The sequence below is a fragment of the Syzygium oleosum genome, unplaced genomic scaffold (genome assembly GCF_021117445.2).
Source record: "Syzygium oleosum isolate NSW1041296 unplaced genomic scaffold, Sole_v2.1 Sole_v2.17, whole genome shotgun sequence".
Classification (NCBI taxonomy): Eukaryota; Viridiplantae; Streptophyta; class Magnoliopsida; order Myrtales; family Myrtaceae; genus Syzygium; species Syzygium oleosum.
The window spans coordinates 778,125-790,314 of record NW_026607501.1 but is presented as its reverse complement, the minus strand read 5'-3'; the positions used below and the strand labels follow the sequence as shown (position 1 = coordinate 790,314).

The 12,190-nt window shown below is 38.4% G+C and overlaps 1 protein-coding gene across 1 annotated transcript; it reads left to right on the top strand.

The window, feature by feature from the left end:
* The first annotated feature begins 811 nt into the window (after positions 1-811).
* On the top strand, positions 812-11,120 carry LOC115688727 (ARM REPEAT PROTEIN INTERACTING WITH ABF2-like). The gene is made up of 19 exons (XM_030614638.2): positions 812-1,145; positions 1,318-1,475; positions 2,645-2,817; positions 2,906-3,026; positions 3,118-3,192; positions 3,296-3,390; positions 3,488-3,563; positions 4,453-4,557; positions 5,037-5,165; positions 5,255-5,323; positions 6,287-6,346; positions 6,461-6,584; positions 6,702-6,841; positions 8,451-8,514; positions 8,640-8,719; positions 8,913-8,977; positions 9,058-9,175; positions 9,243-9,361; positions 10,952-11,120. The coding sequence occupies exons 1-19, from the start codon at positions 812-814 to the stop codon at positions 11,055-11,057; spliced, it is 2,211 nt and encodes a 736-aa protein (XP_030470498.1). The 3' UTR covers positions 11,058-11,120.
* Positions 11,121-12,190: the final 1,070 nt, after the last annotated feature.

The window sequence follows — 12,190 nt, the reverse complement described above, 5'->3', positions numbered from 1 at the left end:
GCATTTTCATGGGACTGACCTAATTCAGCAATGCGTGGGAGTTGTGCTTATATGAACAAAAAGCTCTATTATGTATAGGTTACATCTTGTGACAATGACACGTGATCAAATTATGTGTTGAAGGGACTTAATTAAAAAAATTTGTGAAAATGACAAAAATTGATTAGACAAATTGAAAGTCCAAGCACTTTATTAAATAAATTGAAAGGAAAGGTAGAAATTTTCTTTTAAAAGGCAAATAGCCATGGAGATAGAGTAGGAGATAGTTTGGTTGCACCGGGTGCTTATGAGGCCAATGCATCTCCACCCTGATGATGCAAGGGTTGAGATGCATCCGACTCCTATGCACCAGGATCATTTAAAAATTCTTCCTTGAATTGGCCGGTCAATCCAACTTGGATTAGGAAAGAAAAATCCAGTTTAGCCAAAACGAGAATCAGCGGGAAGTAAGGAAAGGAACTGGCAAAAGTGAAGTTGTATTTTACCATTGTTTAGAAAGAAATCCTAAAGTATGCCAAGTTTAGTTTATGAAATGGCCGTATTAACTTGAATATTGAATATGACTTATTCATTATCATTTTGCATCATTTTTTAAATGTGAAGATCATTAAATGCTCCGGGTTTTATGAGGCAAGTGAAATCTCAGCTGTTCATGAACACCCGGTTCATGCAGCATTGGTCGTTTAAAGGACAAGCGGTAAGGGAGAAGGAACAAACGTAACGTAAACTTGAAAGCCAACCTCACTCTCTGCTCTCTTCATCGTCAGTTCACCTCTCCCTCTCTGCAATCCATCCTCGTTCTTCCCCTTCCATGGACTCTAACTGCAACCAAGACGACGTGAACGATCTGCCGGAGGAGAATGGACGGAAGCGCAAGCTGGAGGACAAGACCGTCCACGAGCCTGAGAGCATCAATTGCCGAAAGACCGTCTTGTGGCACGATGAGTTCCAGAACTTTTCCTATACAGATCACAAGAAGTTCATCTCTCGGGTAAATCGGCTGATGGAGATGGGCTTTATCAAATCGCTGGATGGCCTTGTGGTCCCGAGGATCGATATCCTCAACCGCTCCTTCTCTTGGGAGGAATCCGATAGGGTCGCTGCTAAAGTCGCAGTCTACTTGCTAGCTCGCCATGCTATCGAGGGTACAGTCACAGTGCGACGTCAGATTTTGTGTCCATCATGATCTACTGTCTTTCCTTCAGATTATATAATGCTTGATTAGTCTGCTTAGTGTAGTGTTGATTGATTGCGTGGACGTGCGCCGGTTGATTTTGTCTAATTTGTGTGACTGCATCTATTTTATGTTTTTGGTAGAGCAATTTGCAGAAGTGATGGTGAAACATGGAGCGATACCTGCTTTGGTGAAGCATTTGCAAGCTCCACCTTCAGGAGAAGGGGACCAGTGTGAGAAGCATCTTGAGCACCAAGTTGAGGAGGGAAGCGCAGCTATCCTGACCATACTTGCTAAGAACGTGAGTTGGGTTTCATATTGCTAATGTTTATGCAGTTTCTTCTTGGAAGTGGAGTATATAGATGTTTACGTATTACGTATTTGGGTAACTTGTATGCCGACTGCAGTTAACATTGATAATTATGAATTGCGACTGGCAAGTGACATCACCGGTTTTTATACTCTCACATACGATAATTATTAGTCGACATATTCGGCAAAGTAATTAATGCTGACAAACTTAACTGGCCACAGATGATCAAGATTGTGTAGCGGCGTTAACCTATAATAAGATTGAACTACGTAAGCAGCCATGGGAGTCTACTCTCTGACTTTCGATCGGCCACTTAAAGTAATTTTCACTTAGTTTAGCTATCTCACAACTTGTATTTGGTACTTCATGGTAGGACCTGGCATTCGACTTTGACATGATTGATCCATCCGGGAAGCAGAAAGTGCCTGTAAAGCAATTTGAGTTGTCGCTGTTGCTCTTAGTTTTACGGCTGTAGGGCTTATTTATCAACTGGTATATGTCTAAAGAAATCTTCTATCTCACGGCTTGACTAAGTTCTTTTGAGAGCATCTAAGTGAATCAACATATCGGCCATTGGATTTGGATCCACTCTTTCTATTGTCTAATTACTACACTGGATTACAGAATCAACATAGCTACATTATTGTACTGACAACTGGATTTGTGCCGTCAACTTTCCGGACATGACCAGGGCGGCAATGCAACTGAGGAGCATTAGGATGAATACGTGCATCTATTTTACTCAGGAATAAAATTGGTCTTCTATTCTGCGATTGCTTTTGACACTTTATCATCAATACAACACATGCATGAAAAAACTGCTGGCTAGACAATCTGACCGGTCAGTTTTATCCCAAGGCTATCTGAGAACGACTCAATTGGTCATTGCTATTAAGACCACTCGACTCTATCTCGAAACAAGTACTTCCGTATGTTCCTAGTGACTGTTTGTCTTCCTTCTTTTGTAGTCTATATTACGATAAGACTTCCGTTTCCAGTCCAACTTAGCTAAGATCTTCTCATTTTTGCTGGTTATGCACAGTTGGCCTGCCCCACTTGGGTGCTCAGACTTTTGAGTTTGATACGCTAGGTCATTGGTCAAGTGCTATTGATATTGCTCAAAATGTTTGAATTCTCTACATCCTTTCTGTCTACAGCCTGAGTATCAACAACTCATAGTCGATAGTGGCGCCATAACCCATCTTGTTAGTCTGCTGAAGAGGCACAAAGCCGGCCCTAGTTCAAGATCGTTGAATGATGTTACCGAAAGAGCAGCCGAGGCTATTAGTCAGCTTGCTTGGGAGAATAGCAGTGTCCAAATCCACGTCAGGTTTTTATGCTCACATACTTGCACTTGTAGAATAAGTTGTGATTTGTCAATGCTAGATCATTCCTTGATTATATGGGTGGATATGTAGGATGGAAGGTGGTATTCCGCTACTTGTTGAGTTGCTTGATGTTGATGTCATAAATGTTCAAGGGGCTGCTGCTAGGGCATTGCGGATCCTGGCTAAAAAAAACAATGAGAACAAGGATCAGGTGGAGTTCACATTTCAGCAAGTTTATTATTATTATTTGTTTCTCCATCTGCATTGATATCTGCAGAAAATTCATATAACTTGTATTTCAGATTGTGGAGTGTGGAGCTCTTCCTACCCTTGTTTTTATGCTCAAATCTAAGAATGACGAGATCAACTATGTGGCGGTAATGAGAGTCTGTGTACTTCATTTATCTTAAGCTCATATTTGATTTTTAACTCATCTTGCAACTAGAACAGATAATATTCATTAATTTTCTGGTATTGCAGCTTTCAACACTTCTTATTCTGGTGGACTCATCTAAAAAATTAACGAAACATGTCATGAATGCTGGGGCTTTGCAACCAATTATAAGATTGCTAGGGTATGTCTACTTCAACCAGTATTTTGTTTGTTGTTTCAACTTTGAAAGTATTATGTTATTTTTTTCTGAACTTCGTAGTTAATCTATCTCATCACAGTTCTAGCAGCATGCGGGTCCAAAAGCAAGCAGCTTCACTACTTGCAGAATTGGCTGCTGCCTATTCAGACCGTAAGGTGACTTATGAATGTCCGGTTTTACTCATTATAACTCTATGTTCTTTGTTCTCGTATTGTCTTTCTTTAATTTTTTTTCCTAAGGAAATGTCGTTACGCTAAAAATAGGAATAACCATGAGCTGTTTACTCTGTGCATCTTCCAAATATCTCCCCTATGGGCCGTCAGAGATCATAGAAGCATTTTTTTTCACCTAATATTAGCCAAAAAGAACGAGACATTACAATGAATTCTCTCTCCATCTTTTTTCCAAAATTTGGCAAAGCAATAAAAGTCTTCTCTTTAACTGGAAATTTTACTGGAATTCAAACTGCATTGATGACAAGAACCCAACTTCATGAGCTGATGCTTACAGAGGTTTTAGAAATGGCAATTGCAGTTTCCATCCATCACACCAGTGATATAGCTGTTGCAATTTGCAGGCATCACCTTATTTTAGATTTAACATATGTGGATGAATTAATGAATTAGTCTTGGTATACCATAAAATGATCATAAGTATATTTAAAAGAACAGATTTTCATGTAAGTGCAGATCTGGCTTTTGACTGGATGGTTCTCTAGTTAGATATTAAGCCTCTCCTAGCGGAAATTGCTTTTTTGAATTTCATCCATTGATTACCCAAAATAAGAGGGAAGGGCGTCAGTGGGATATTTATTACCTCTCTCTCTCTCTCTCTTCATGGAAGAATCTGGATCATTATGTTTGATTTATTGATGAGTAGAAGCTCATTAAACTCTCATTCTATTATATATAATAAATTAACATGAAAGCAAAGCCAAGAGGTTAGCATGACAGTGCCTTATGTTATTGTTGCTGTCAGCTTCCCTGCCCAACAGCAACAAGTAATGTCACAATTTTGTTGTCCATTTTTTTATTACGTATACAGGCTATTGTTCAAAGGGGTGCAGTTCGTCCTCTAATTGGGATGCTTCAATCTCCTAATGTTAAAGTGAGGGAGATGTCAACTTTGGCACTGCGAAGGTTGGCTCAGGTCGTTGTTCTCTATGCTGCAGCACTACTCATTAATTCATAAGAATGTTTTATTTTGTATATTTATGGTGGCGACTTCCATTTTCCCTTCTTTTGAATAAATTATCCATAGATTTTTGCAACATGTTTTAGCATCAAAGATGGGAACACATCTAGTTTCCTCTTTACTATGAATGTTTTACTGTCATATGAGTACATAAAGATGCCATTTGATTCACATGTTTAATAGTTGTATTTTCAGTCCACCTTTTTCAGCATCTGGATATGAATTCAACGTCTTTCGCTTGTTGTTCATAGAATAATTTCGCCATGACTTGCCGACAAATCTAGTAGTTCGACTGATCCTTCCTCAGAATTGCACTATATCTTTACTGAATGCAACAGAACTGAGATAAATATTAGCCTGTGAGATATTCTATGTTATTGGTCTAGTTGTGAGATGCACTGATCTCACTATAGTAAACATGTTCTCAATTTCAGGACAAACACAATCAAGCTGGTATTGCTCATGAAGGTGGCTTACTGGCATTCCTGGGGCTTCTAGATTCGGAAAGCGGACCACTCCAGGCTGCTGCTGCTAGTGTTCTTGAGTGTCTAATGGATAATGAGGTATTCAATTGTCCACGGATTTAGTAGACCAAGAGTGAAGAGCCTACTTTGAAGAGGATGCCCTCAATAGTTTCCTTCATTTGTCACAGGATAATCTGTCGGAATTCATTATCATGGATGGATTTCGGATGCTGCAACATGTGAAATTCACTAGCCAAGTATGTTGGATCATATTCAACTTTGACTATGCAAGTGGAAGATGAAATTTGCATCTTGCTACTGCTAGGGAAACTCTACATTGTTTATGCTACTGGTCTCAATGCTAACTGTTTTGGTATCATATTTAGTAATTACATTATCCAATGTGAGATTCCTATCTCAATTTAAGTTCATCAGCAAGGTATTCTCTAGAATCTAAATACGCTACATCAGGCCCTACTCAACTTTCCAAAAATTTGAGCTAGCAGAAAATTGTTTAGATACTCTCTGTACTTAGACTCTTAAAGCAATTTGGTAAAGCAAAATGATCGGTTGTACTTTAACTTTGGGTGATTTTAGGCCATGCACAGTATTAGTGAAATAAGTTATTCCGTCGAACTTCCATTAGGTTTTCAATGGAATCATATTATGTGGCAATACCAGCAGATGCCACATTAATTAACAATTAACTCCTTTAGAAACCGTAATGAAACTAGATGGAAATACTATTTCGCCAACATGAGACTGGAACCACCAAAATTGAGTCGCCAAAAGACCAAGGTATAGGGAATGCACTAATACTTCTCTGTGGTATTAACTTTCATAGTATGACAATATGAAAAACGATTGCCCTATTACACTTTAAACCTACTATTCAACTAGTTAGGAAAAGATTCAGATTTTGATGAACATCGATATTAGGAAGGGGTTTTTTAATCATGTCCAACACATGTGGCTTTTAAACCAAGTTTAACGACACATTCTTAATAATTAGTGCCATCTAAGTCTAGTTTCGTAGCAATATATTGAGTAACTAACTTGCAATTCTTTCCTTTTCAATTGCTCATCTTATTTATGAAAATTAGATTTCATATCCAACATCGTCTCTCGATTTTATTGGGAAGACGTGCTCAATGTGTGAAGTTTAGTCACTCTTCTGTCTTCATGTTAACATTACGATGAGTATGTTGGTCTTGCGGCAGGCAGTGGAATCATGTGTTGCAAGAACATTGAAGAGTTTAAAGAACAAGATTCATGGACGAGTGCGTAATTATCTTCTCAATGACATGTTCTTCATTATATTGGTGCTTATTTTACACACTTCTTACGTTACAGGCAGGTTATGCAGAATGCTTCTTTCAATTTCTTTTTCGTAGGCCTTAAAAGACTTGGTGTATTTGATGCAAGCATCAAAGAAGGCCATTCGAGAAAGAATATCTTTTGCTCTTGCTCATCTTAGTTGCCCAATCGATCACCAGATGATTTTTCTCGACAAAAGTGGCAAGTTTATACTCTGAGGAGTTTTCAGCATTTTCAGGCCTTAACTTTTCATGTTCAAAAACTCATCGTGCATTAAAGAACCTTTTTAGTAACTGAGTGAACTATTTTTTCATGAAGGTTTGGAATTGCTACTAGGATTGCTTACTTCCTCTTGTCCTCAGCAGCAACTTGACGGTGGAGTAGCCTTGTTAACGTTGGCCAAACATGCTTTGTGTCTCTCACCTGTAGATGCAGCTCCACCTGCACTACCACCCCAAGTATGCTTTTTTTAATCTAGATTTGCCTCATGATTCTGCTTTGTAAGAAACCTGAACTTCAAATTTAGTACACATGTAGTCATTGTCTAGTTTCACTTACAAGTGCTTCTTATCGCTCCTTTACGGAGGCAATCTTGAGATTCGGTGTGTGGGGCAAGCTAAGGGTTCAGTGCATTTGTGCATTTCTGGTAAATTTGAAGCAGCATTTGTGGATTCAAATTATCAACTTGTCTATATATTTGTTAAGTCTCTTTCTAGTTCTCGGGTGAGCAACTTTGGTACCAAGTTGGTGGCATATGATAAATGTTCTCCAACTTGAGTGGGAATGTTGAGGAATACTTGTATATGTTAGTATAGCTATTTATTGGAGCGTACTTGTAAGTAGTCATATGGGGTACATAGATGGCTAAAGGGTAGATTGTAAACCCAAAACATTCAGTTTTCGACTTTCTCTCTAATTCATTTGCATTTGTCATCACTATGTTTTCTTTGCCAACAAAGGAAAGATATGTGAAGCTGGCGGGCTTATTTCCATAAGCTACTTTTGTGAATACATGAGGATGGATGAACACATGCATAGTAACTGATTTAAGAGTCAGTATAGATTCATCAGGAGTGTAGATTTATTTGATGGATTTGGCCTTTGAGATTGGTTAATTAGGTTTGGCAGCAGCTTTGTCGTTTTGGGGATATGAAAATACTTGCATGATGCCATGTCTTGGCTCCAACAAGGCGTAGAATTTCTTCATTGCCATAATGGAAATAGGCCATTGATTTCTTCATTGCCATGAGTGTATTAAAAATATTTTTATCATATTAAAGCAATATATACGGCGATTATCTCATGTACATTCTAACTGGAAAATAGGAAGAAAGGACGAAATCAATGTGTCATCTTAAGGCCTTAAAAGCAAAATTAGCCGTTGTCTCATTTTTATCTTGTTAGTGCACAATGTTTATGCACAGTGCATTAGTTTCATTGTAAATTTTATTCAGGTGATAAATCTTGATTCTATGGCCCATCACACATAGTTACCATCTTGGTGAATTAGTATTTCTTTTTGTTCGAAGGTATTAACTGTACCATTAATCTCTAGAAAGGGAAAGATTGGAACTCCCCCAGTGGAATAAAAGAGAGTAGCATAATTCACAATACTCAAGGGATGAGTTTGAAATGCATCTTCCGTGAATTTAATGTCCGTATCACATAAGCAGGGTTACAAGTATGGCAGTGGTTCTCTAGGATTTGTGCATTGAGGATATCTAAGTTTCAATTTGATTTTTTCTTTCTTTGACTAGGCTCTCATACCATGTCTAGAGAAAAGAGAGAATGGAGTTCAAGAATCTGTTTATTTTGCGCAAACCTTGCAGCAACTACATTACATACTGAGAAGTGTGTAAAAGAAAATGGTACCCTGAACTGATTAGTGTCCATCAATTCCTCCAAGAAATTGAGTGATTTGTTCTTCAGACTCTCTTGAAGATTGTTTCACGTTCAGCACATCTCTTGGCATTTTAACTTACTCTCTTCTTTGAATGCCTTTGTGACGCTTCCTGAAAGTTAGTTTGACCAAAGTCCAGTGCCCTGATGGAAGCAGTCTAATTGTAGGTCAATTTGAGGAAGCAGTACAAAAAGAAAACCATGCCATCTGATGTAACCTTTTGGGTCGAAGGTAAGTAAAAAATCGTCTGTCCATCCTTTGCGTGCTGTTATGGAATAAATTCAATTTCTGACTCTTGGAGTCCTTTTTATCAGTTTTGGTTGCCTTCCTGTTATTGACTTATGCATTTGTTGCAGGGGAACAATTCTATGCGCACAAGTTTTTCTTGTCTGCTTCTTCAGATGCATTCCGTGCAATGTTTGATGGCAATTATCGGGCAAGTTATTTTATGTTTTTAAGTTTGTGCGTTATGCTTTTATAGCATTTGGCTCTTATATCGTACAGAAAAGCGCCACACTACCTCAGCTGCTCTCATTTCAAAGAAGCCTTACTAAACTATGAAATTAGAGACCGGTGAACTTAGGTAGAAAGTATTTTTTTAATTATTTCAACTTTTTGCATAATTACAGGAGAAGGATGCAACTAACGTAGAGATTCCAAACATTAAACGGGAGGTTTTTGCGGCAATGATGAGGTTAGCATAAGAATAGTTCAACATAGCCAAAAACATTTATGCTTTATTCTCCAATTCATTAGCCCATTTTACTAGTACAGGTTCACATACACAGGGTCGGTTGATGTTACGTTGGACATTGCAGAAGATCTTCTCAGAGCTGCTGATCAATATCTCATGGAAGAACTTAAGAGATTTTGCCAACATGCCATCGAAGAGGTTAGCCAGTAATGCTTTTGTGAGTTTCCTTTTGGTTCCTGAGTTCATTGTTGAGTGTATTTTGCAGAGTTTATCATTGGAAAATATTGCAGCTATGTTAGAGCTCTCTGAAGACGCACATGCGACGTCATTGAAGAAGTCATGCATCTTGTTTATCCTGGAGCATTTTGATGAATTTAGGCAGCGGTATGCAATCTCAACAGTTCCCTTAATTCTTTAATGCTTAATCATATATGCATGTGTTACTTTGTGATCTCCTCATGAAGGTTTCTAAGAATGCTGAATCTTTGAAAGTGGTGAAGTGTACCTTAGAAAGCCCCATTTTTTTGGCATGTTGGAGTTTGACAAATAACTGCTATTGGTTCCGGTGTTCTCTCTCCTGGTACTCACTCTGTTGGAGGGAAAATGGAACTCTTGGTTCATGTGTCTGATCAGCATTCAACAATATTATATCAAGATTAATTACTTAGGCACATGGTCACATTTAAAGCAAAATTATTGGCTCGATATTCATTCATTTTAGAATAATTAGGTCTATGTTATTTGGAAATTCTCTGGCCATTTGGCAACTAGCAAGCTTGGTATCTCAATCAGGGCTAGGCTCTTTGCATACCAGAAGAATGATTATTGACTTGATATTTATACCATTTTCCAGTAATGCTTGGCTAATGGCGCTGGCCACACATACAACACGCTTTTATATCGTATTCTAGCTTAACGTCCAGAGATGCCGCATATTGTGCACATTTTGGATGCAACATTTGACAAATATATCCTGGTTCATGTTTGATCAGAACTCCTCAACAATATATCAGGATAGAATTCTAAGGCACGGGATTACATTTGGGTCACATTTACATGCGAAATCTCTTGGCTCACAAACTCGGGATCGCATCACTAGGTTCTCACGTCACTAACTGTTGGGCAGTTGAAAATCTACCATTGGTTACCAAGAGCCAAAACTCATGCCACTATCACTCTAAAGCCAAAGGCTGCAACATTAATGACACAAAGTTAGGTTAAGCAGGCTAGTGTCACCCTGGTTGCCACTTGCATGTGGCCACAATCCAACCTATATTATCCAGCAGTGAGCCGCAGGACATTGCTTAGGGTTTTCATCTAAAATTTTAAGCCATGGTTATCATTATCCTCAAAAAAATTTCTTCCAGGGTAGAGATTTGACAGTATTAACTTGAGTTTATGCATGAGGTGTCTAGTTTTTGCCTGTGTTCGCATTCAAGAACTTGCATTTGCCTTTGTCCCCCAATTGGTGTGGTTGCTGCATTTGTAATTTCACAAAAGGCTTTGCTAGTGAGAATCTTTCACCTGGGTTGGTTATTTCCAGCTTTGGCCAATTAATATGAGAAAAGGAATTGTGGTACTGCTCCTGGCCATATGATCTTCTAACTTGTGACTTTTGTGAGGTTCAGCCTTTATTATGTTCAAAGCATAATGCTAGAAGTAGTTGATTTAGCAGTGAAATCCATCTTCCGCGGTTTTGTTGAGTGAGAGGATGGCACTGTTTTGGTAGTTCAAATGAATTTTTGCATGTCTGTTTTCATGTATGTATTGATAACTCTGTTGTAAATGCCCGACTCTTTCCGATTGTGCATTGCTTTACTATTTTGTACTGAGAAACGATGTATATTACTTGCCTCATGCCACTCTCCTAACTTCATCGAAATCATTTTTGTGTACAATCTTGAAATATAACCGCCTCTTAATATCTTATTTTCAAATGCATTGTCTGTTGATACGGTTGCTGCAATTCTTCAGGTACTCTCATCTAATTCAGGGAATTGTGCTAGTGTTCCGTGATTATTTTTCTGAAGAGTTGACTAAGTGGACCTCCATGCAAGAGGCAAAACATCAATCTCATTAGCTCTGGCTCGTTACGGCGACAAGAGGAAGTTGGCAATCCTCGCTATGTGGAACCAACCCGATGGTGGACCATCTATATATATATATATCACTGACCCCTATTTTGATCTATAGATAAATATTGCGAGAATTGAGTATAGTCAACTCAAACGTGATATTTGACCCAAAAAAAAATCTGACGTAATATAATTCTTTTCATTTGCCTATACTCAATTAAGCTAAAGGAGGGTTTCTAATCCAATCAAGCACATACACATTTTCCTTGCTTGAAAAGAGACCCGGTTAGAAAACATTGCATGAAATCAGTGAGAATTCAATACATTTCTGTTGACATCCATAAATAACCTTCATGGGCCACGGCAAACTGATAAGGCTCAGAAGTGTTATCGAGAAGTCAGCTCACGAGTCAAAAGAAGCCCGTGGATAAGGACGGCTGCAGTTACCGATGGCTCAGCACGAGCCTTGATTCAGAAAACAGGATAAGCGAATAGTAGACAAATTACCGAAGAATCCGTGAAGGCCAAAATTCAACTGCCTTATGGTTAACAAAATACGGTTGCTAGGAAAACAACCCGAATGTTCCGGGAATAGTTTGAATTTGAAAAAATAACCGCAGTGATGGTTATTTGTCTAGTCTGGCTATAAATAGCTAATGAAGGATTGTTGTAAGGGATCCGCGATCAATCAATGAAACAACATATTTTTAATTTCGCAAGTTATCTTCTTATTCGCATTTGCTTTGAGCCTTTTATCTGCACTCATTGTTTACTTTATCCTTAGTTTTTGCTTAGTTAGAACCGAATTCTTCCTTTCCTAACTAACACAGAACCCGATATACACAAAAAGCCGAAGAGCCAACTTCGGTGAAAGGTATTTCTTTGAAGACCGTTTTCGGCGAAGCACTCTTCTGCCAGATTTTTTCTTTTTCGTTTTTCAGCTGCCAACAACCAATCAACAAAAAGGAACACGATTAGCCAGACTCGTCTTCTTCCTTACAAGAATTGCAAGTTTGGACATGTATAGTGATGTCGAATAAGTTTTTATCTTAAGTGTTCAATTGACCAATGGCCAAAATCTTGAAGTTCCCTTCCTACACTTAATCCATTTCAGGATCCACCAAAAATAGATCTATTG